The sequence below is a fragment of the Neovison vison genome, chromosome 3, assembly GCF_020171115.1.
Source record: "Neovison vison isolate M4711 chromosome 3, ASM_NN_V1, whole genome shotgun sequence".
Lineage (NCBI taxonomy): Eukaryota > Metazoa > Chordata > Mammalia > Carnivora > Mustelidae > Neogale > Neogale vison.
Window position 1 is genome coordinate 158,948,285 of NC_058093.1, and position 23,379 is coordinate 158,971,663.

Here is a 23,379-nt window from a genome sequence, read left to right on the forward strand (position 1 = left end):
ATGACCAATCCATCCTGACTTAGCTGGAGGTGAGCAACAACCACTGAAAAAGATGAAACGAAAATTAAGGGTGACCAAATTCAAGGACGCTGAGAATAGTTTATGTGCTGCGTGTCCAAGATCATGTTGTAGTCACTGGTCATAGAAGTCTTTATGGGGTAGGCTAGATTTGGACTCTGCCTTGAAGGATGGATATAGTTGGGATGAGTGGTGTTACCATGCAGGGAAATAACCCAAGGCATGATTCCCAGATAGGTCTGAGGTCCATTCCAAGGCCCTTGGAGCCAACAGGTGGAGCTCCATGGGTTGGCCTTCCTCACCTTGGTTCCACTTGCCTCCCCTCCTCCTCCACCCCTCTCCACCTCTGGAACCAGGTGGCAGCACCCCTCCGGGCATCACTGCACCAGCTGTGCCTAGCATCCCGTCCCCCATTGGGGTGAACGGCTTCACCGGCCTCCCCCCACAGGCCAACGGGCAACCTGCTGCGGAAGCTGTGTTTGCTAACGGCATCCACCCGTACCCAGGTAAGCGTATCCCTTCCTTTCCCATGTAGCACATTCCTTGTCCATTCCGTCTCTGCCCTTGGTGGTGTAACAGGGAATATGTGGCTCCTACCTTTTGCCTCTTCCTTGGTTGAACCCCAAATGTGATCAGAGACAGCTAGCCTCCTGCCCTTCTTCAGGGAGCCCCTGACTGGGAAGAAGATACCAAATTCTCCTTCTTGGAGGGGTGCCAGTCTGAGGGTCAGGACAGAGAAGAGAATAGATACAGTTGTACAGCCAGGTTGAGAGGCTAGTAACTGCAAATTACCTGAGAGTGAATTTGACCCATAGGAAGTGAGGAGATAGATGCTAAGATTCTTAGTGTTAAGGAAGAAAAAGTTCTAATAAGAAGGTAGCAACGACATATAAACTGTCCATTTGGCGTCTACGTACCCCTTGGGTCCCGGGATCTGTACACAACTATGGTCAGCACGCTGGACAGGGAATCAGAACCTTGGCTAGCACCCCAGTGCTTCCCGCATAAATTGCAGCACACAAGATCCAGAAGGCCAGCTCCTGATTAACTTTGTTCCTCTAGAACTTAGTATTTCTATTGTGGTGAGAGTGCCCAGCTGACTTGAAGCAGCTGCTGTCTAGTTTTGAAGGTGGACTGACAGGAGAGCAGGAAAGCTGGGCCTAAAGCCCTAGAGTAGACTGGCAAGGGGCAATATGAGATATGAAGATGCTGTCCTCCTTCCCTGAGGGCAGATGGTCAGGTTACAGAGTCCCCATCAGGACTTGTAAGTGCCCAGTCATCTGTGCCAGAGGAAAGGGGGCCCCAGAAGAAGAACAGGACAGGGGCCTATCCCCTAGAGGTCAAAGTCAGCCAGGAATACAGTATACGTGGAGAGCATAATGAGACAATAAGGCAGAACAGAGTGTCCTCGAGAGTGAAAGTTCTCTGCCTTGAGATGCTAAAGGATTCAAATGAAGGGAGAGTTCTGTAGGCTGAAGAAGCCCGAGAGAGCTTCCCAAGGAGGAGACCAGATCTACTTTAACAGATACGTAGACATTAGAGAGGTGAGGATGAACAAGAACACACTTCTGTGGAAGGGACCGCCCTGGAGGCACAGAGACCAATGGGCCTGCCTGGCCCGGGGCAGAGCTGGCAAGGAGGTTGGCCGAACCAGGACAGAAGAAGTCAGCTTGGGGAGCAAAGTAGTGCTCTCTACTCTGGTTGCTCATCAGTAACTTCTGGGTGACTTTGTGAAATCAAAGAACCCCAGAGATTCTGATTTCAGTGTCTGGAGTGAGGCCCAGACATCCACAGACGATGAAAGTTCCACCAGCAGCCGAGTGCAAGGTCACTATGCTAGCCAGAAATAGAGAAGAATTTCCTGACTTTGGCCTTGGAGTTGTCTCTGATCGGATCCCAGTGCTCAGATCCCTCAGATCTGAGGGTCAGATCTGATCTAACCCTCACTGCCTAGACAAGAGGCCAGAGAAACCCAGAGTGAAGTGGCAGGACTGAAGGATCTGGAGTGTTGTTGGAGGATGAAGACTCCAGTCCGGCCAGGGAGGTGGGGAGGGGCATGGGAAGCCAGAGGCAGGAGAGACCCCACCGATCTCAGGTTCTTGGGCTCCTCCCCACTCAGGCTCATGAGCTGGGAGATCCATTCCCCAGCACATCTGGGTGGTTTCATTCCTCCCACTCCCCCCCCTCCTTCCTGCCTGCAAGCCCATCTGGATATCTGAATTTTGACAAACCTGTTTCTTCCCCACCCCCTCCAGCATCTGTGAGCTGTTTCCCTCATGGAATTTGGAAATGTTCCTCTCCCCCATTTGTAACAATCTGCCACATCCCATAAACAATTCCCTGCCAGAACAGGAGGGAGGGATGGAGGGAAGGAAAGGAGAGAAGTAGTACATTAAAAAAATTAATTTACCATCTTTAAATGCAGAGTTTGGAGCCACTGTAATGAGCGAGATCCTTCAAAGTGTTCACTCTTTGGCAGTTACTAATGAGGTCATTAAGCAAAGAAGTGGAGAGGGGTCTCAGAAATGCTTTTCTCTGCTTCCTAGCCCCGGGTAGCTTCTCTGTTCTCTTCTCTCGCTCATGGAGAGCACGTTGGATGCCCACAGTGTGGCCTCTCCTGTAACAGCCCTGAAGGGCGGCTCTCTCAACTGTTGAGGCTGGCTCACTCCTTAGGTCACCATACTTGCCGAGCACTTGCTATGGTCCCAGCACTCTTCTGGGAGCAACCACCATGGAAGTGGTGCAGGTTAGATTTTGCCTTGGTCACCAAACTGGCCAGAGGAAGGGACACGTTGTGTTGGAGCAGCTGGGAAAACTGAGGGGACAAACCTAGACATGGCCGTCTAGAGAGCTAGAGCTGGGGCTCCCTTTGCCTGGGGTCAGGCAAAGGGAGCAGGAAGGAGGAGAAGGCCGGCCCCAACAAGCACCAGCACCAGTACTGTCACCATCGCCACTGGGAGCTCCTGGCTCCAGTCTCTGCTGTGAGGGTTTTGTCCCAAGACAACCCCAGGCAGAAAGGGACCTGCATCCTTCCCCATCTTCAGCTCCCCACTCTGAGCAGTGCCCCCCTGGGCCCAGCTTCCATGCTGCCATCCATGCTGTGTCCAAGGACTATCACCCCAGGGTCTTTCCTGGGCTCCCCTGAAGCTTGGGAGCTATTCCTCTAGTGGAATGTTCCTGAGAGTTTTTCGGACAAGAGCTGATAATGGAAGTTTGGGAATTCTTCCTGCTCTGTGGGCCCCAAAGCCTAGCGTTAACTAGTTAGCTTGGCTGGCCTGAGTTGCCAGACAGAGAAGCCCAGATGATTTTCTTCCTGCCTCACTTTGTTATCTAGTCTGCTTCAAACAGGCTGAGGCTGGATGTGTCCCCACTTGCCTCCCTGGGCCTCCAGGGCCAGCCCCCTACCTCATCAGTCATCAGGGCCCTTGTTCACCAAGTGTTGTGCCCACACTAGCTTTCCCCCATGGCAACTGTAGGCACAACAGAGGCAACAGAAACAAGTCAAGCCTTCTCCCCAGCCCAGTTTCTCCAAGTTATTTGCCAGATTATCAGCCTAAGGCTCCTCTCCTCACACTGGCCAGTAGACATCCCAGACTCAAGATGTCAGGTGGGAGGTCCCCTGGTATTTCAGCTTCGGTGGGCTCCACCCCTTTCCCAGCCCACGGGGGAGACCTTATTGTGTGGTTACTCCCTGCAGAGGGTGTCTCAGGAGCAGCCTCAGAGTGCAAGCCCTGCGTGCCTGGGACAAACTCCCGGAGACTAATGGAGAGGGGCCTGGGTTTGAGCAGGAATGGGTGGCCCAGGACGGTGGAGTGGCGGGATGAAGCCTCACAGGCCCTTTATTTTACCCAGGTGGGAATCTGTCCCCAATTTGTGCTGGGGACAAGTGCGGAGGAGCCCACCCTTCTATAGCCTCTAGCCCCCTCACTCACTGTCCCTCAGCCCTTCTCCAGGATCCGGTCAGTCTTCTGAGTAAGCTGCCTACCCCCTGCGTTCCCCAGCCCCCAGTCAGTGTGGGAGCCACGCCACAGTGGCTGGGAAGAGCCTTGCGGCCACAGCCTCATCTTGTGGGCATGGTTGGGGAGAGGCTGGTCCGGTGGGCATGGCTGACTTCTGCTCCCTTGGCTCCCCTGCAGCGCAGAGCCCCACCGCCGCGGACCCCCTGCAGCAGGCCTACGCTGGAGTGCAGCAGTATGCAGGTCGTTAGTACCCTCTCGGCCCCAGTCCTTATGCCCGGGCACCAGGGTCCCTTTCCCACACTTGGCCTGGGCCCAGCTGGGGGGAGGTGGGGAGGAGGAGGGAGGGCTTTCCTGGGAGAGGACCCCCCTCCCTCTTGACGGCTCCCCCTAGTGTTCAGGCAGGGTTTACCTGTGAGGGCAGGTACCCTTCTCAGAGGAGAAGCTCCTAACCGGAGCCCTAGTTGGAGCCCTAACCTTGCTGGGGAGCTATGCATCTTGGAGGCCAGATTTTCCTCCCGCCATGGTGCTGCCGAGGCCGGTGTGTCCCCGGCCTCAAATCGCAAGGCAGCTCTGGGGGTGCAGCTGGAGTTCACATCACTGGCCTGGCAAGGGTAGATGCCTGGGTGCGAGGGAAGGAGCGACCCCCCCCCCCCGGTCACATACAGGCAATGGGAGCCAGAGGTAGAAAAAAAGAAGTGAGAAGAGATAGCCTTGTGGCGAGCAAATGGCCTTAGGTCACTGAGTGGGAAGGCCGTGAGCCACTGTAGGAAGCCATGATTCTCTGTCTCTCTCACACGCACCATAATCATCCCTGCTGCCAGTCTCCTGCTGCCTGGCCAGGTCAGAAAGAGCCAGAGAGCTCTCCCCTGAGGGCAACGTGGGGGTTCTGGTGAAGCTGGCCTCTCACATTTGGAGGTCAAGGGAAGCTCTGTCTCACCTGCTGGGACCCCTGAGCTCTGACCTCGGGTCCTGCACCTGTGGGAGCCAGGCCAGGTGGAGGAAGGCACTGGCCATTCCTGTCCCGCCTCTGACCCTTCCCAGTTGAAGGCAGAAAGCACTAGGTTTGTCCAACTCAGTGTTCTGCTCCTGGGGACCAGCCCCTGGCAGGACCCCAGAGGCCAAGCTCATACCTCAGTGGCACCCAACCCTCCCACCTGGGTGCCATCAGAGTGGGTGGACCGTGTATGCCCGAGTCAGCTGTGGCTCAGAGAATGGGCATCCCGGCTGGTGGGGTGATCTGGTCCAGGCAGGCCAGTGTTTCTGATGATCCATTACTGTGGATTACCTACGCCTGTGGGTTGTCCATTGTTTCAGAATAGACTTGCCTTCCCCAACCCTGGGAGCGCATGTGTGCGCGTGCACACCCACTCACACTCACACACACACGCGCGCGCGCGTACCCTCAACTGGCTTTATTTTATGTGGCTAAGCTAAAATGCCCTTTTTGGCTGATCTGCTTTTACTGCTCAACACTGAAGTTTCTCTCTTTCTTCCCGCCTCTCACTCTGTCTCTCCATGTCACTGTCACCGTTTCTCCCTCTTGCCTCTTCTCTTTGGCCCTCCAGCAGCCGCCTACCCTGCTGCCTATGGTCAGATAAGCCAGGCCTTTCCTCAGCCACCTCCAATGATCCCCCAGCAACAGAGAGAAGGTGAGTCTTTGAGCGGGGGCTTCCTCCTCACCCCCTGCTGTCCCTAAAGAGGCTGCTCACTTGGGCCTTTGGCTGGGGCGTTTCTTTCGAAGGGTGACCATGTTTGTGTGTTGTGTTGAGGAGGGCGAGGGAAGACAGCAGGATTGCAGGACGTGGCATTCTCCAGTCCAAGCGCGGAGGTGGGCTTCTCGAGGGCAGTCCTGTAAACCCAAGTGATGGGGGTCGGGAAGGGAGAACCTGGAGGAGGTGGGGTGGAAGAATTCCCTTCCCCTACTGGGCAGGATTTAGCCAGTGGAAAGGAAGGGAGGATGGAGGAATGTTCAGAATGGAGCAGGAGTAGGGAGACGCGTTCATCATGGACAGGAGAACTTGTACCCTCTGGGTGACCGGGAGAGACAGCTGGAGCTCCCAGGGACTCTACGGGCAGCAGACGGGGTGGGGGGAGACTCAGTGCAGCCTAGTGGGAGAAGAGCCTCATAGAAAGTCCCATCCAGAGGCTCTGGTATGCCCAGGGCCCAGGGCAGGCCAGGCAAGGCCAGTAGGGTTTGGGGGGCTGGGATCTAATAGAGACTTTCAAGTGTCCTCCCATTCCAGAGTCTAGAAACCCCACAGGAGGCTGGAGAAATAAGCCCACGCTCGGGGATTCCACAGGCCTGCTCACAGAGGGATCAGTGTGAGGGGCAGGAGACCAACAAGGTCTTGCTTTGCCCACCCCACGGGAAAGCTCACCCTGCAGTGAGGCTCCTCCGTCTGCCCCAGGAGCCCACTTGGCCAGGGAAGTGCAGTGTCTCCAGATCGCCAGCTCATAGTCCCTGCAGCAGGCTGTCCCAGCGCCGGGTGTGTAGTTCCGTTCTGGAAAGGACCCTGGGGGGTTGCTAGTCCAAACCCATTGGTCATACAGGCCCCACACAGACCGCAGATGGCTGAGAGCCTGGGCTTTGAAATAAATCCATCTGGGTCTGACTCCCAGCTTGGCCACCTCCTCCTCTCTGACCCCTGACGTCCTCACCTGTAAAATGAGGATAGCGAGGACCAGTCACTAGGGAAGCAGGAAACTCAGAGGAGCCCAAGTTTGACCAGAACTCCAGCAATTTCCTCTGGATTTCTCACGCACAGCCCTTCCTTCACCAAACTGTCACCCCTCTGAAGTTGCCCATGGTGCCCATCACCCCAGTTTACAAACATCGGGCATCTCCTGAGATCTGTGTCGTCATCTCTTGGTACCCAGGAGAACCAAGCTACAGGAACCCATAGGGTCTGTGCCCCCTACTGGTCAAGTGAGGTGGGGAGGTGGTCCAGCAGCCCGGTCTCCACCGGAGGCTCCCCTCTTGGGCTGTGGCCCTCTAGCCTGTTTGCCCTGCCTCTTCCTGCCTTGGTCCAGCTCTTCAGTGCATGTCAGTAAGATCAGATCCATGCAGGGTATGGGCCATGGTCGGGGCAGGAGTCCTGTGGGGGCAGGAGTCCTGGTGGGGCCCATCTCTCCCAGGCCCAGAACAGAGCTCTGTGCCCACAGGCACTATTAGCTTTGTCACCTCACTGGCCTTAGGCTGCCACACCCTCAGCCTGCTGTCAGTGTCCTGCCTCACTCTGGCTTGTGGCCCCAGGGGTCTCTAAGCCCTGCTGCGCGCACACAGATGCAGGTCAGTGTTGCTCTGACCAACACACAGACTGGCCCCTACCCTTACACAGAGTGAGCCCCTCCATCTTCTCCACCCCAAGCACCTTGCTCTGAACTTTTCCAACCTTCCTTCCATCTCTGAGTGCCTTCAGTTCCCCCACCCCCTGCTGCCCTGTGCCCTGCTCCCTGCTCCTCAGACCAGTCCCCTCCAAGCCAGCTCTCAGCTGAGGGATCTCCTACTGTTGTCCACATTCTCCCTGACTGATGTGCTGGACGAGGCACCATGGGAGAGCAGGGCATGGGGGTGGGGGGAATCGTGGACCTAGACGGTACAGAACCAGGCTCAGGGTGAGCTCAGGGTGCCGGGACAGGGTCATCAGAGGAGGCTTTGGGGGCCTCAGAGGATGAATGAAGTCTTTAGCACATAGAGTTGGGGACACAAACTTTCGAGGTAGGGAGAACAGAAGCAAAGGCATGAGTGCTGTGAATTAGGAGATGAGCTTGACCTTGGGGATGAGACAGAGTGGGGAGATAGGCTGGGCTGGGCTGGAGGCAGACCAAAGCCATGTCCACAGCGTTCCCTGAGGCATAGGTGAGAAGGAAAGCTGTGTTCTTCCAGCCATTCCAGTGGTTGGTCCTTTCTATCACGGTTACCTCCCCCTGTGTGAAGTCATTGAAATACTGGACACACTGGTTGCTGGGGAGACCCTCCTTCTGGCATTTTGTCTTTGAGTTGAGCCTGAAAAGCAACAGATGCCTGAATTTCTGGAGGCTGTCCACTCCACAGGTGGGCCGAGGTGACCTCAGGGATGCCCAAGTCCTGGCTGTCCCCAGGGCCACAGTGTGGTCAGGGTAGCACCTTCTGTCTCTGGGGCTCTGTTTCACCATTTCTCTGAAGGCTGGGATGTATAGGCTCCCTTTTGAGGCGTGAAGGGCAGGATGGGGTGGGGGGTGGTTTGCTGGAGCTGGGAGAGCCATTCCCGTGAAGCTCTGCTGCATACCACACTGATAGGACTGCCCTCAAGAGCTTCTTGAATCTTTAAGTTGAATAAACACAACATCCATATAAAGAAGCTTACAGAACTTGAAGTGAGAGTCCCAAGTTCCAAGCAGGTGGCTGCATGGAGTAGGGAGCATTGAGGGAAGACCTGAAGAAAGGAATGGAAGGGAGAAAGAAGGCAGAGCTGGGGGAGGTACAGAAGGACAGGAGAAGGCTAATGTCCCTGTCCCTAAATCTTCCAATTTGGCTGGAGGGAAAAGCTTCCAGACCTAAAGGAGAAAGAGACTCAGACCACAAATTGTAGACTTAGGGAATACCGGAAGAGAAAGAGCGAATAGGGACTATCTGGGGGGAGTCCTGGAAAAGGTGTGGCTTAGATCAGGCCTTTGAGCTGATTCCTACCCTAAGGGGACTCACATTGAGCTGGGGACCATCCAGGGATCCATCTACAGAGTGTGAACCAGTGAGAACCTGGCATGGCTGGAGATGGGGTAAGGGGAGGGTCACCAACACTTGGGGGATTCAGCAGCAGGGACCCCAGGACGCTTGCACTTGCGCCGGTTCCGGTTCTGAATGCGCCGTCAGCTGGTAGTTTGCCTGGAGACCATGGCCAGGGAGGAGAGGCTGAGGGCACAACGGGAGTGCAGATGGTGCAGGGCAGGGATCTAGGACCCAGGAGGTCAGATGCTCAGAAGGTAGCTTTGGTGGTCAGAAGAGTCTTTGTAGGGACCAAGGAGAGAGTGAGGGTCCAGACACTTGCTCCGAACTGGGTTACCTGCAACCTCACCTGTCCCAGGGAAGCCTCACACAGCTCTGGCTGTGAACACCACATCGCTGTCCACTTCGGGGCCTTATCACCTTCACTTTCCGAGCTCACGCTCAGTTCCTACCAGCCTCTGGTCAGAACCTTGGTTCTGAGACGCCTCTGACAAACGCGCCTGCCTCCTTTGCATGCTGGCTGGGAACAATCGTTGGAACGACCAGTCTTAAAAGGTTAAAAATATGCAGCATACTCTGTTTAAAATGGCATGAAATAGATGAATCGTCTTGGAGAGAGTTCTGTTTCAAATGAAAACTGGGCATGTTGTTTATTTAAAAAGAAAAATGTAAAACTTTAGCAGCCTAGAAATTTCAGAAACCCAAAGGCCTCGCCAGTGTTCAGTGTTTCCGGGGCTCGGAGATCTATGATAGGCAGAGAGAGGAAAGCCCAGACTAGCCCGATGAGGTCTGGCTCCACCCACCCCCAGCTGTGTGATGTTTGGCAGGTGACCTAACCTCTCTGGGCCTCCGTTTCCTATCTGTGGAGTGGGAGTGACAATCGCACTTGCCTCCAAGGGCTGCAGGAAGATTAAGTGACTTAACATACAGCTCAAGTGCTTAGAGGAGCCTGACCAGTAGTTTGTGCAGAAGTGGTGGGGTTGTTCTCCTTGTCATGGAATGCGGAGCTCCATGCGGGAGCCCCAGCTGAACACCGGGCCATGCCGTGAAGCCCCACCCTGTGCACCTAGCCTGCTGGAGGAGACAAGATAAGTCTTGATTTCTGCACTGGGGATGGGGGCTGAGTGTGAGGTTTGGGGCAGGGGAAGGTGGGACCATGGGGCACCAGATGGCTGCAGGTTGTGGAGGAAGGTGGCCCCAAGGTCGGAGCTGGAGGCGAGGTGAAGCCATATCACAGGGCCACTGGCATGGCTGCCCCAGGGCGATTCCAGAGCAGGGGCTGGGCTGACTGGGCGGCAGGCAAACCCTCTCAGGTCTCCCTCCCCCGAGCCTCTCCTCAGCGCCTCCTCTCCCTGGCTGGTCGGGCCTTGGCACGCTGACCCCCTTCACGCGTCAGCTCCGCTCCTGGAGCGAGTTGCCAGGCCCCCTGTTACAGATGCATTCGCAGCAAAGGTGACTGAGGCACAGAGAGGTTCAGTGACTTGCCCAGGGGCAGGACGGGGACCAGAGCTCAGACTGGGGCTCAGCAGTCCCCACTCCTCCGTGGCCGCCCTTGGCTCTTGGATGAGACCCCCCCCAACCTTGTCCCCCTCCCTGCTGCCGCTGCCTAACTCGCTCACCTCTCCTCTGTCTCTCTCTTCCCCCCACCCCGCCATCCCTCCTCCCCGCCCCTCCCCCCACCGCAGGGCCCGAGGGCTGTAACCTGTTCATCTACCATCTGCCCCAGGAGTTTGGGGACGCTGAGCTGATGCAGATGTTCCTCCCTTTCGGTAATGTCATCTCCTCGAAAGTGTTTGTGGATCGGGCGACTAACCAAAGTAAATGCTTTGGTGGGTAAAGATAACAAACCAACTAGCTTCACCCAGGACAGGGCGGTGCTCGCACCAATTTACCGGTGTCCGGTGTCCGACTGCTTTTAACCTCCTCCTCCACATCGCCGCCCCCCGCCCCCAGGTGCTCCCTAAGGCCCAGCCCCCAGCTCCACCTCTTTTCTCTCTGCTGCTTTTCTCTCTGCTTCTTGGCTTTCCCTGCCCACCCCTGCCCACCCCTGCCCCCCACCCGCTCTCCATCGCCCCCATCCCAGTCCAAGAGACAGGTTCCCCCGCCCTCCACAAGGCCCAGGTTCCACCCATGGAGAAGGGGAAGGAGTCACCTTGGGCCAGGGTGGTGGGGACATCGAGCCGAGCCCATTCTCCCAGCATCCCCTCCTCTGGCCATCCTAGAGGCCCTGGTGGATGGATGTGGAGCATGATCCTTGGGGGGGAGGGGTCTGCCCCGCTGAGACCCCCCCCTCCCGTCCTGCCTGCCCCTTGGTCTCCTCTGTCCACCTCTCTGTCCTGCCCCCGCCACCCTTCTCTGTCTACCCCACTCTTTGATCCCCTCCTACCATCCACTGAACCCTCCTTCCCCCACCACTCCCTCAGGCCACCAGAGCCACATTGCTGAGGAGTCAGGAAGAGCAAACTGGTCCTGCCCTCAGGAAGCCTCAGGTCTGAGCTTAGATGACAATCATGCCTACTGCGCAGCACTGAAGTCTGCAAGGCACCAAGTAATGGAGCAGAGAGAAAGGCAGGTGGATGTACACAGCCGTGCAGAAGGGGAGGGAGTGCCCCAGAGGGACCAGAGAACGGGGCCGGGAGCGGGAGGAGAAGAGGGGAAGGACAGTGGCTGAGGACGCTGCAGGAGGCTTTGGGGAGAAGGGGTCAGGGGGTGCCAGCCGTGAGGGAGGGGCAGTGATGGGGAGGGCTGTCCATTCCGATGAGGATGCTTCTGGGATGGAGGCAGTGGGAGATGCTGGCAGGTCCTTGACCTGAGAATAACGGAATGAAAATACAGCTTTTAGGAAATGCGCGTGGGGGCAGGGTGTGAGATGGGACAGGGGACTCGGGAGGATCTCGGGATCTGGTTGTCAGATAAAATATAAGGTGCCCAGTTAAACTGGAATTTCTGATAAACAGTGGATCCATTTTGTGTGTATGTAAGTATGTTCCAAATATTGTATGTGATATGTTCCATACAATACTGGGGAGATGCTTATAGTAAAAAAATATTATTTATTTGAAATTGGAATTCAACTGGGCATCCTGTGTTTGGATTTGCTTTGGACCTCCTGGAATCCCACCTCATTCCCACACTTCTCCCCTCCACTCCCCCTCAGCCCCCTCCCCTGCTTCCTCTTTCGCCTCTGTCAGCCCTTCCCACGGGGCTAGATCCACTCGTGAGTCCAGTCCCCAGAGAGCCACACATGGAACCAGAGCTGAGTTTGCCAGAAGCTTAGATCTCCAGGTTGAACCCCAGCTTCTGAGCCTGTGAGGACAGAGTAGGGGCCTGGATTGCCTGGGGAACCTCCAGTCACAGCTTGGAATGGAGGAGGGGAGGCCGCTCGAGTGTGTAGAAGCATCAGCAAGCGCAGGGCAAGGAGATTGCTGTTAGGAGACCCACTTTGGAGACCCGTGAATGGCGTGAGGTTTTAGAGCATGATCCCCAAAGCAGTCAAGGTCTTTGCACCCGGGTCCCTTCCCCTCTGGCAGCTGCCACGGGACATATGTGGTACTTGGAGGGCATAGAGTTATCCCAGCAATTTCTTTCCCTTTGAGTGTGAGAAAATAAAGCCAAAGAAGAAGATAGGGTTGCACCCCTCCCCTGTTTGGCCGATGTTTGTGTGTTAGGGCTCAGATGTTGCAGAGGGCAGAAGAGGCTCCTAGCAGCCCCCCTAGCACTGGGCCCCCTGGACCGGCAGGTTTGTGCTCTGCCCAGGGCTCTGAAGCCTTTGTGCTGTCCCATCTTTTTTTTTTTTTTTTTTTTTTTTGTGCAGCCCACCTTTTCAAAGGCATTTCCTTGGGGTCTGCCCCGCCATTTGCCTATTTAAATTCTCCAGGACCAAGGTTTTATCCCCTCCACTGGAAATCATCCTCTGTATCCCTCTACTCTGGCTCGCTCTTCAGTTCCTGAAAAGACTTCAAGGGCTAAAAGTCCACTGGCCTTAGAGAAGGATGGGCTCCTGCCACACCAGCCGGCCCCAGTGCTTCCTCCTTAAGCCCCCTGGGTTCTTTCTTGTTTGCTTTGGCAGCTGCACTTTGGCAACTCTCCCAGAGGCCTTCAGTGTGAGAAGGAGCTCCGCGCTCCTTCCCAGGCAGGCATCTACCTCTGAGCCTCGGTGTCCTCATTTGGGAAATGAGGATGTTGGTGGTCATTTCTCAGGGGCCGTGTGAGGGTTACAGGAGGTGGTGAGTGTCAGGGGCTTCACCAGAGCAGACCCTCAGGAGGTGCCAGAGCCCCCTTTGTACCCAAAAGGAGGGGTTGTCTTTGAGTAAATGTGGTCCTGTGTTAAAGTGAGCCCCCCAAAGTGCTCACCTGCTCTTTATGAGCATAAACAGACTCTTGCAAACTTTGTGAGCTGACATTCAGCACAAATGGTTGCTGTGTCGGAGAAGGGCTGGGAGCAAACCAGGAGGGCCTCCTCCCCACATGGCTTCCCACAGCCTGGGAGGCTGGAGCCTTCTCAGCGCTGGGAGGGGTGGGGGAATAGGCTCTGGGGGAAGGAACCCAGCCCTGGGAACCATTAAAATGGGAGACGGCGTCTAGAGCCCTGTTCAGCGCCCTGACTCCTCACCAGTTAGCAAAACCAGCTGAGAGAGAAATGTTCCCTTGAGCCTGGAGCACTTACCAACTCCTGAGCTCTCAGAGATTTTAAACTCTCCTATGAAGGCTGGGCTTCTTCCTTCCAGGACCTCTGGTCCCCCATTCTCCTCACTGGGCAGCAGTCCTTCCCTTTACTCCTCTGCCCTAGGTAGTATCCCCAGCCCCCTTTATCTTCCTCCCAACTCCTCCCTGCTTTGCTCACATTTGTTTCCTGCAAGAAGAGCCATAGAGGGCCGGGGGCAGGTGAGGAGATAGAGTCTGAGCTGATAGGGCTGTGCCTGCCGCGGGCCAGCGGAGGAGAGAGGGGTGTCACCCAGTGAGTCTCTCTCTCCCGGCAGAGAGAGGCTTTGGTTCAACCGCGCCCCTGATTCTGGGGGAGAGCTGTGTAACAGACCTGCAGTTTACACACATGAAAACTGCTCTGCTCTGTGAAGACCTGACTGTGGTCATCAGGCAGAGAGGTCAGTGGGGTGGTGGACTGGCCAAAGGGATGAGAGGGGGAGGTGGAAGGATGTCTCCTGCAGCTCTCTGGCTAAGGGCCATCCAAAGTCTCTCCTGTTTTGGCACATGGACTTGTACAGAGATCGTTCATGTTTCTCTGGGCCTGACTCACTGATTCCATCTGAGCTCATACGCACCCATTCTGGAGTACACTTACTGTGTACACACACACACACACCATCTTTGATGGCTCATGGCTGCAAGAGTGAGCGTGACAAATGTGAGCAAAAGCAGGAAGGAGTCAAGAGAAAGAGGAAAGAGACCAGAGGAGGCAGGGTGTAGGTCAGAGGTAAAAAGACAGTCACCATGTGGGGAGGGTGAGGGAGAGGTCTGGAATAGGCCCAGTGTACCATGGACAACTAGCCAAGAAAACAGCTACTACTGCTGTGGGGGTCTGTACACCTATTAGTTATATATCCAGAGGCCATCTGGGGACAAGCACCCTAAATGAGACACGTTTGCAGGATGGCCTGGGAACCTCGCCAAACTTAGTTTCATATAGTTCGCAGGATCTAAGTCCATTTTACAGGACAAAGGGCCTCTCAAGTCAAATAAATTCCAGGAAACACCAGGCAAACCAAGCAATGAGTGTTTATTTACTGGAGAACTTGGGTTGGGAGGTGGGCTTTTTTTAATTCATGTGTCTTAAACTGCCCTGGAGGGGCACAGTGGTAAGCCTGACCACAGAAGGCCCCTTCTCAGGAGCACGGGTTAGGGCCAGTTTAGGAGATGCTGATGTGAAATGTAGTCTTTATAAGGAGATGCATTCAAAAGTTCCCAAAGGGTGACTTTTAAACTAACTTTCAGATTCGTATCCATCCCCAGCTGGGAACTACTTGTTTCAGAAGCCTTAGATGGTTCTGTATCTCATTCTGGAATGTTGGGAAGAGTGACCGAGTGACTTTTTAGCACTTCTGCAGTGCCTAGGCCACAGAGAAGGCTCTCAACTAACTTTTACTAATAGCGTTAATTTGCCCTACTACTGTTATTATAGATACCATGAGGGGTTCATAGGGGATGCGTCAATTGGTGCTCTCTTAGAATCCAGGGCAAGAGCACCTGCTCCCAGGGCTTGGAATTTTAAATAAAAGGGAGGTGCCGACCGCCCTTGGACTTGAAGTGGTGGTTTCCTGCCAGTCGGACTGGATTTAGGCAAGTGTCCGCCAGGAGCCTGGCTCGGGGCAGCCTCGCCAAGGACCGGGAGGGGGGCGGAGGGCCGCGAGGACTGTCAGCCTCTGCCCTCCCCCGCGGCCAGGCGGCCCTCGCGAGGGGGGGCGGCTGGAAAAGGCGGTGGAGAGGTTTTCTCCGGGGTGCCCCCCTCCCTCCCCCTCGCACTCCTCTCTCTCCCCAGGCCGGCACCCTGTGCCCTCCCGCTGCCAGGCCCCCTCCTGTCAGGGAGGACAGTGTCCAATAAACTCCTCCACCCGCAGGTGTGTCCGCCCTCCCACCGAAGTAGAGGGCTGAGGTGCCGGGGCCGGCCCGGGGTGGGGGGCGAGGGCGCCCAGGAGAGTGGCGCCGCCCAAAGCCGCGGTGGAGCTGGGGAGGCCCGGCCTGGAGGCGCGGGTCGGCGAGGCCTGGAGCCCCGGACACGCCCACCCCGGGAGGGGCCGCGCGCTCGCGGGCTGTGGGGGGCGTGAGGCCGGGCCGGGGCGGGGCCCCGGGTGGGGGGAGGAGCCTCGAGGCCCCCCTCCTGCCCGAGGTGCGGCGGGAGCGCAGGGAGGGGCCGCCGCCAGCTCCGTCCCGCCCCGCCCCCGGGCCCCGCCCTTCTCCCCACCCACCCCACCCCGCCGGGGCGGCCCCGTGGAAACCCAGGCCCTCGTCCCTCGTGTCTCGCCAGGCTTCGTGAGCTTCGACAACCCGGCCAGCGCGCAGACCGCCATCCAGGCCATGAACGGCTTCCAGATCGGCATGAAGAGGCTCAAGGTGCAGCTGAAGCGGCCCAAAGACGCCAATCGCCCATACTGAGCGCCGGCGGGAGCGTCCCCCGGGGGAGACCAGGACTCGCACAGGTAACCGGGGGCGGCCGGGGCGCGGGGACGGGGGGTTGGAGAAGGGGCACGGATCGGACCCGCCGCCTCCTCTGGCCTTCCTGAACTGGACCCTCGCTTGCCTTGGACCCGCTGCGCCCAGCTCGACCTGCTCCTCACCCGATGCCTGGGGGCAGGCCTAGAGCTGTGGACATCCGGCAGAAATGGGCGTGGCCATCCCCTGTTGCAGAGCCAAGAGAAGCAGTGTGAGGGAACCCTTCTGAGGAGGTGGGGCGAGGCCTGGGCCATGCATCAAGGAGGTCTGCACTGGCAATCCTGTTTGCCAGAAGACCCTGGGGTGAGCCTGTGACGAGCCTGTGGCAAGCTTAGTACTGGGAGAGTTTGGGAGGGGGAGCTGTCCACGTCTCCTGGGGCCTTCTCCTAGACTCTCTGGCTCTCTCCTTCCTATGTCTCCTGCCTTGAAGGCTGGTGGCCTTTAGACACTTGACCTCTTTGCCCCTCCAGTTCTTTGTAGCTCAGTCAGTCTAGGGCAGAAGCTGAGGAGGGTGATGGCCTAGCTCTGGGGCCACTTACCCTGTCTGCTTTACTGCAAGCTCTGATGAGTGGGCAGTTGTCACCCCTTCCTGCTCAGTCTGGGTCTTGCCCTGTGGCTGGAGACACACTAGGCTACTTCTCTTCCAGGCCACTTGTTCCCCTGGGTGAAGCAGCTTCCTGGGAAAGGGGGTGGTGGTGGGGGAGATGTGCCCAGCCCTCCTTCAGCCTGATATCCCACACTGCTGGGCACTCCTGTAGGCCCAGCTCACCCACAGGCCAGAGGCAGGTCTCCCAGCCCTCTATCCCTCCGCTTCCATCAGCAGTACTGTGCACCAGGTACTGTTAGGTACTTGGGACTCAGCACCGAATAAGACTAACAAGAACCCTCATCCTTAGAAGGAGGGACAGACAATAAACAAACACATATGACCAAAGAGTAAATTATACAGTGTGTCAGAAATGTTGGTTACAGTTAAATCAGGTAGTTACGGTGGGCCTTGTTGAGTAGGTGACATTCAAGGAAAGACTTGGAGCAGGTGAGACAGGGAGCCATGCCAGCATCTGGAGGAGCGAGTCTTTCATCTGAAGGGACAGCCAGTGCAAAGGCTCCAAAGAGAGGGTGGGGCGGTGTGGTGGAGAACAGCAGAACAAGGTGGTTGGAGGGGAGCAAGCATGGGGGCATGGCAGGAGAGGGGATCCCAGAGGTGAGGAGGACCACCACTGGCAGCCATTGTATAGGCTAAGGGAGTGGGCGCTGGGGAGCTGCTGCAGAGCTCTGAGTAGAAGAGTGGCGAGCCTATTGCAAGTCAGAGCGATCCCTGGTTGCTGTGTTGTTAGGAGCCCCAGCAGACGTCTAGTGCATGGACCACTCAGTCCGGGACAGCAGCAGCCAGTGTGGTACGAGGGAGTTGTGTTCTCGGTGTTTTTGGAAGGCAGAGCCAGGATGCCTTTTATAATGAATTGGAGGAGGGTGCGACAGAAGGAGTCAAGGATGATCCCCAGCTTTTGGCCTCAGAAACTGGAAGAACAGAGTTATCGTGACTCGAGATGAGGAAGGGTTGGGGAAAAAGAATGGGCCCTGCCCATGAGAGCTAGCGACTCACGTGGAGGTTCAGAGTCTGGAGTTTGGGAGGGAGATCTTCAGTTTCCCAGTCTCCTCTCAAACCCCACTGCTATCAGCAGGACAGCCTCCAGCCACCCAGGAGCAGCAGCTCTCACTTCTCTCGGAGAGGGTGCTGAGCCTCTGCTCTCTGCAAGGCTGATAAAGCAAAAGCCACCTCTCCTGCCCCCTGAGCTCCCAGCCCTGCCCATCTCTGGCTCCTGTGAAGATGCATACACCTGCGTTCACTGAGAGTGGGGTGCCTTCCCAGACAGGAACTGGGCTTGGTGCTGGCTTGCAGAGATGAAGGGGTCACCATCCTGCCTGCATGAATTTCTGGGCTCAGCAAACACAGACCACAGGACGCAGTCTGCAAGGGGGTGCACTTCCGTAGGAGTTAGGGTTCAATCAGTAAGAGCAGCCCTTTCCGGACAGAGAGCCTTTTTTAGATAAACTTAGCTCTGCCACAAAGGCACGATCTCCTGGACTTCCATTTCTGCATTAATGAAACCAAGGTGTTGGAGTCATCAGAGGATTTTTTAGGACAGGGTGTGCTCCAGGGCCATGCCCTGAGATTCTGAGGGGCCCCTGTGGGTGTGTTTTGTGCCTCTCGTGAAAGCATCTTGTCTTAGCCTCCTAGACCTACATGCGAGTAAAACCCAAGCAAGGATAGATCAGACCTGTAGATCAGAGAAATTCCCAGGGGAAGGGCTAAGTAAGGCAGATTTGCTGTTTGGGACAGAAGGTAAGAAGTGGCCCACGGGGTAGAAGTAGCCAACACTGGTAGTTGGAATGAGGGCTTGAGAGGCGTGGTTTAGAAAACAGAGGGGTTCTTCCCCAAGGGAAAACCAAGACCAGACAGCCGGGAACCCAGACTTCATGTGTGCTTAAGAGCACACGAGGCATAGTTCTTACAGGTTACAAGTCCATAGTGCAGCTGTATCGCTGTGACTGCTCTGTCTTTATTCCCATTTTAAAGATGGAGCACAAAAGATTACGTTACTTGCCTATCAGCTACTGAGTGGTAGAGCCATGATTTGAAGCTGGAGCTTTATTCCAGACGCTGTGCTCCTAAGTGCCTTTACGTAAGAAGAATGGTCCCCAACCCCCACACCGTTATCCTCACCCCAACCCTCCCACTCCAGAGTCTTGTCTTGAGTATCTGAGGGGGGATCTCATGACATCTCACTTCTCTGGGCCCCTCTCTTCTTAAGCAATCTTCTAGAAAATTATGACATAACAGAACTCCTACAAATAAAGTTGACCTTTAATCCATTTAGACAGCATTTTAACAAAAGGTGATTTCAGGCTTTCCAACTTAAGACTGTTAGAGGCCGAAGCAGAAGGAGGTGCTGAGACAAGGCACAGGCTCGGGGACCGCAGCGAGAAGTGGAGGAAACAGCGTGCAAAAGCAGCTAAAAACCCCACAGTTTTACAGCCTGGTAAAGGATGAGTCCTAGAGGTTCAGAAGAGCAGGGCTAGCCTGAGCAGGGCCAGTGGAGGGACAAACCATAGCCGGGAGCTAAGGGGTTGTGGGGTGGAGGGATCTTAGGGCCTGGCTGACTACCTGCAGTGCTGAAGGCGAAGTCACCATGGCAGCCAGAGCCAGGTCAGGACAAAAGTGTGGCAGGTCTAGGGGAGGAGGGGGCCCCAGCAGAACAGCCGTGGGGAGCGCAGTTGGGTGTTGGTTCCATAATGTGCGGCCTGGGTAGTGTCAGGTTGGCTCCCCAAATCCTGATGTCTTCTGACGGTGCGATGCCCCGCCCACTCCTTGTTCCCCTGACACCCCTGCTCCTCTGGCTGCTTGGGCTCATTACCTTGTACTAAGGTGGGGGTTTCTGCAAGAAATCTTCACCAGGAAACAAGGAGGGAGGAAGCAAAGGTGGAAAGACTGGGCAACACTGTGGCCAGGGCCATAGCCAGTGAGCAGAATACCCAAGTCCCTTGTCCTGCCACAAAGATCAGTAGCACGCGCTGGGCCCCAAGTTGAGAGCAGGGTCACAGACTCCCAGCACTGTGGTTCTGTGGTTGGAGGACACTGAGCAGTGTGTCTGACTTCAGTGGGAGTCCTCTCTCTTCTGGGTCCTGGGTTGTGGCTCTGAGTGCATTTTGCACGGTGTCTGCTCTGAGCTGTGTAGGTACGGGTGCTTTGGGCCTGACCTGCATGGGGCTGGGCGGTGACTTTGGATCTGGGCCGTCTCTGGCTGGAGCCCAGCTGTGTTTAGAACCTGGCATCTGAATTGGCTCAGCTGACAATAATTTCCTCTCCCAGGTCGTGAGTTGGAGCTTCCCAGGCCTGATTCAAGCCCCCCTTGCTGGTCAGTGACCCTGCTGCCACCTCTTGGGACTGTGCTTTGTGAGGATCGTTGAGAGAGTGGCCAACAAGGGGTCACCCCTGCAGGCTGGGGTCCAGCTGTCCCCTAATAAAGAGAGTAGTCAGCTAGTCAGCTGTGTACGTGCAGAGCCTTGGGGAGGCTCCCGAGGAGTTGAATGAGTGTGACAGTGTGTTTGTATGTTGGGCCAAGCATGTGTGTGTGTGAGGGGCGAGAGTGTGTATGAGAAGTTCCCCATGTGGGGCTTTGAGGAGGTGGGTGTGATGATCAGCTTGGATCTTCAGCACCCAGGACAGCGCAGGCACCAAAGGGCTGCTAGAGGCCGACTGAGGGAGGGCACAGAAGCTAGTCCAGTGGGGAGGAATGGGCACCCACGACATGCTCAGGAGTGGGGTCCCCCGTGGGCTGCTTAGTTGCAGTTGCCATAGCTGACACCTGGTGGCCCTGTCCTCCTCAGTTCTTAGGTCTCTTCCCCCACCCAAAGGGACCAGCCCATTGGATCTCCTGGGTTGGTCTAAGGGTTTCCATATGGGGAGGGCTGGGAATGCAGGGGAGGGCGGTGTGTCAGGACCTCTTGGGCAAGCAGCAGGCCCTGGTCTGAGTGCAGGAGACCTGCTGCTGGAAGAGCAAGAGCCCTGAAGTTCTGAATTTCCTCTAAATTCCCTGGGGTATGTGGAGGAAAAGCTCTTCTGTGAAGGCAAAGCTGGAGGCTGGGTATGTCCTTAAAATAGTCACCCCTCAGCGACTTGGTAGCTTATCCACAGTGACATTTCAGATCCCAGACACCCCTTCCACACTCCCTGAAGAAAGACACAGAGCTGAAAGAGGAAGTTTGCTCTGTGTAGCAGCATGGTGGACAGATGAGCCGGGCACAGAGGCTTCAGGGATTGGGGGCTGGGGAGCAAGCTCAGCAGGAACCATGAGCAGGGGGTAGGGCTGGGAACCCCCCAATTCCCGGGTTGGGGCAGAGGGCCATGAAGTGGTGAAGAGGGCAGAAGATAATTCAAGGTGGAAAAATGTGATGAGAAGGGGACACAGCCCCAGTCACCTAGGGCTCCCCCAGTAAAGAAAGCAGGTGAAGGCCTGTGACATGGGGCAGTCTAGAAAGATGTACAGGCAGGAGTGTAGGGAACGGAGGAGGAGGAGGTAGAGGAGGGGAGGGCAGCAGACCAGAAGGGACACCCGCAGAGCCTGAAGACCAGGGCCATAGCACTCCCCTCCCTGATGGACTGTCCTTTCTCGAACTACCCACCCTGCAGGGTGCTCAATAGGCTTCCCTCCAGCCCTTCCATGGTCAGCACCGCGGAGCCTTCTGAAGGCTTTACGTGCCTGGAAGCAGCATCACTTTGGCCACGTTGGCCACCTTGGGAGCAAAGGGAAGGGTATGAGCTGACCGTGAAAGGAAATCAGCAATGCCGAGGGGTATCCATAGAATTCCAGTAACACGGATATGATTTACTCTCCATCTCCAAACTGAGTGTGTTCATTTTCTGAAGGTTCTAAGACATGAGGGTTGAGCATAGGAGAAGAGGAGAGGCCTGTAACTTCACACAGTGGGTGCTCTTGCAGTGGCGAGGCCCTTCTCTGGGGGTCGGGGGTGGGGAGCAATGTGGGACCACTGGGGCGGGAGGACTGAGTGGCTGGCGGTGTGAACTCTCCTTGGGCCCCTGGCTGGGCTCCCCAGATGCAAGTCGCTGTAGCCAGCCTTGGATCTGCCCTGCCTTCAGGGTGACCCTGACAGGCTCCCCCTGCTGGTCCACAGGCTGAGGCCACTGGAGGCTGGGGTGGGGGGTGTGGAGAGCGTGGCCCCCCGCCAGGGGAGAGAGAACCGAAGGCGATACAAAGCAGAGAGCGTGCTGCCTGATCTGCTTGCTGGCCACGGTGGTTTGAGGGGCTGTTTTAGTTTCTCCTAGCCCTCTCGCCAAACAGCCCACGCCCCTCCTCCTGTCCCTGACGCATGATGGATGCCCTTAGTGGCCCTGTGTGAGGTTCTGCTACTGTTCACAGTGTACCATGTGTCTGCATATACAACCGTGTGTGCGTATGTGTGTGCGTGTGTGTGTGTTGATGTGCCCATGTCGTTTGTCTGCCGGCTTCCTCCATCCTTTGAGTTCTTTTCGGTTCTCTTATAATTTGACTGCTGTTCTTTCATCAGAGCTTTTAGATTGATGCTGTGGTCTGGTGCTGTATAAATATTTTTCCTTTTGATTTTGTTTTAACTTTTCCTTGCCCTTCTTCACCCTCCTCCCGACCCTCCCTGCCCTCCCACAGTCCCCGACCCCACCCGACCTGCCCCTGCCTCTTCCCTCCCCTTTGCCCACACTCTCTTGTCCTCTCTTTCTCTCTCTCTCTCTCTCTCTCTCTACATATATAAATATATATAAAAATCTTTTCTTCTTTTGTCATTCAATCAAATTCCAACAACCCAACCAGGGCCAGTCAAATCCACCACAGTCTCGCGCTGAGCTAGGAATAAAGTTCACGTAATCACATGAGAGTGGAGAAAACAGTCCCCCATCCGTAAGTTCAAATCAACTCAAAGTTCACAGTGTGACATGATGGCGTCATGTAACAAGGCTAAGAATCGGTTGCATGACAATTGCCGTCAAGTTTCGTGGAGGTGCTGTGATTGGAGCGTTTTTCTTGGATGTTGTATCAGTTGATGATTGGCCCGTCATGATCACACGTGCATTCTCTTGACTTTTGTGCTGCCACAATCTTTTTTGCTGTGCTCATTTTTGTTTTGTTCTTGGTGCTTGCAGTGGTTTTACTTTCTGTTGTTTGGTTTTTCTTGTTCAGCGTTTTTAATGCTTCTCTAGATGTCACATAGAGAAAAAAACAAAACAAAAGAACCAAAAAAAAAAATAGTAAAAATAAAGATGAATTCCTGAATGATCGAACATGGGATCACTTAACTGTGCAAACCATTATTTTTTTTTTCTTAAAAATAAGGAAAACATCTTAAAAAATATCTATGCGTGGTTGATTTCCTTGCACTTGAAAATATTGTGATTTTATTTTTTTCTAGAAATTTGGGGGCCTTTTTCAATTGACACTTTTCCTAGGTCTGGTCTTTTTCCAGTTAGGCTATTTTTAAATCTCACTTCAAAAGGAAAAATGAAAACGAAAACCAAAACCAAAATCTCTACTGTAACAGAATGATTAAAAAAAAAAATTCTAAACCAAAAAAAAAAAAAAAAACCAAAAAACCTAGAGTACAAAGCCAGAGGCCTCTGAGAGAGAGCCTGGTAACAATTGTAAGGTTTGTATTGTAGCCACCTCTGCTAAATTAAATGTGGGGCGGGGAGGCGGGGGACTGGGGGTGGGGGGGGACTTTTTGGTTGGTTTGGAAAAAACAGTACTGACAAAAGCAAAATGCACCTTTTTGTTTACAACTGAAAAAGGGTCCTTGACAAGTGTTTTTTAATTTTATTATTATTTTCTTTGGTGTTGTAATTGTTTAGACTGCTGTGTACGGTTTGCTGTTTGTTGAATCAACAGTGTGAAAAACCTGCCAGCATGGATTGATATACGCATGACGTTGTCCCCTCAACTGGGGGCTTTGCAGTTCTAACTTTCTCAATGTAACCAGTCACCCCCA

General features: G+C 55.2%; 1 protein-coding gene across 50 annotated transcripts in view; it reads left to right on the top strand.

Annotated features, from left to right (window-relative positions):
* The window catches only part of CELF4 (CUGBP Elav-like family member 4), a 288,774-nt gene that overhangs the window by 263,231 nt on the left and 2,164 nt on the right, over positions 1-23,379 (top strand). For 4 of the 50 annotated variants that reach the window (XM_044243093.1, XM_044243094.1, XM_044243125.1 and 1 more), the window contains exons 8-12: positions 375-524; positions 4,155-4,220; positions 5,543-5,626; positions 10,368-10,451; positions 15,662-15,833. In XM_044243093.1, the coding sequence (XP_044099028.1) occupies positions 375-524; positions 4,155-4,220; positions 5,543-5,626; positions 10,368-10,451; positions 15,662-15,789 (512 nt within the window). In that variant the 3' untranslated portion in view covers positions 15,790-15,833. Of the gene's footprint in view, positions 1-374; positions 525-4,154; positions 4,221-5,542; positions 5,627-10,367; positions 10,512-11,105; positions 11,251-15,661; positions 15,834-22,211; positions 22,299-23,379 lie in introns of those variants that run through there. The other 46 variants (XM_044243095.1, XM_044243098.1, XM_044243102.1 and 43 more) reach the window with 16 other exon arrangements.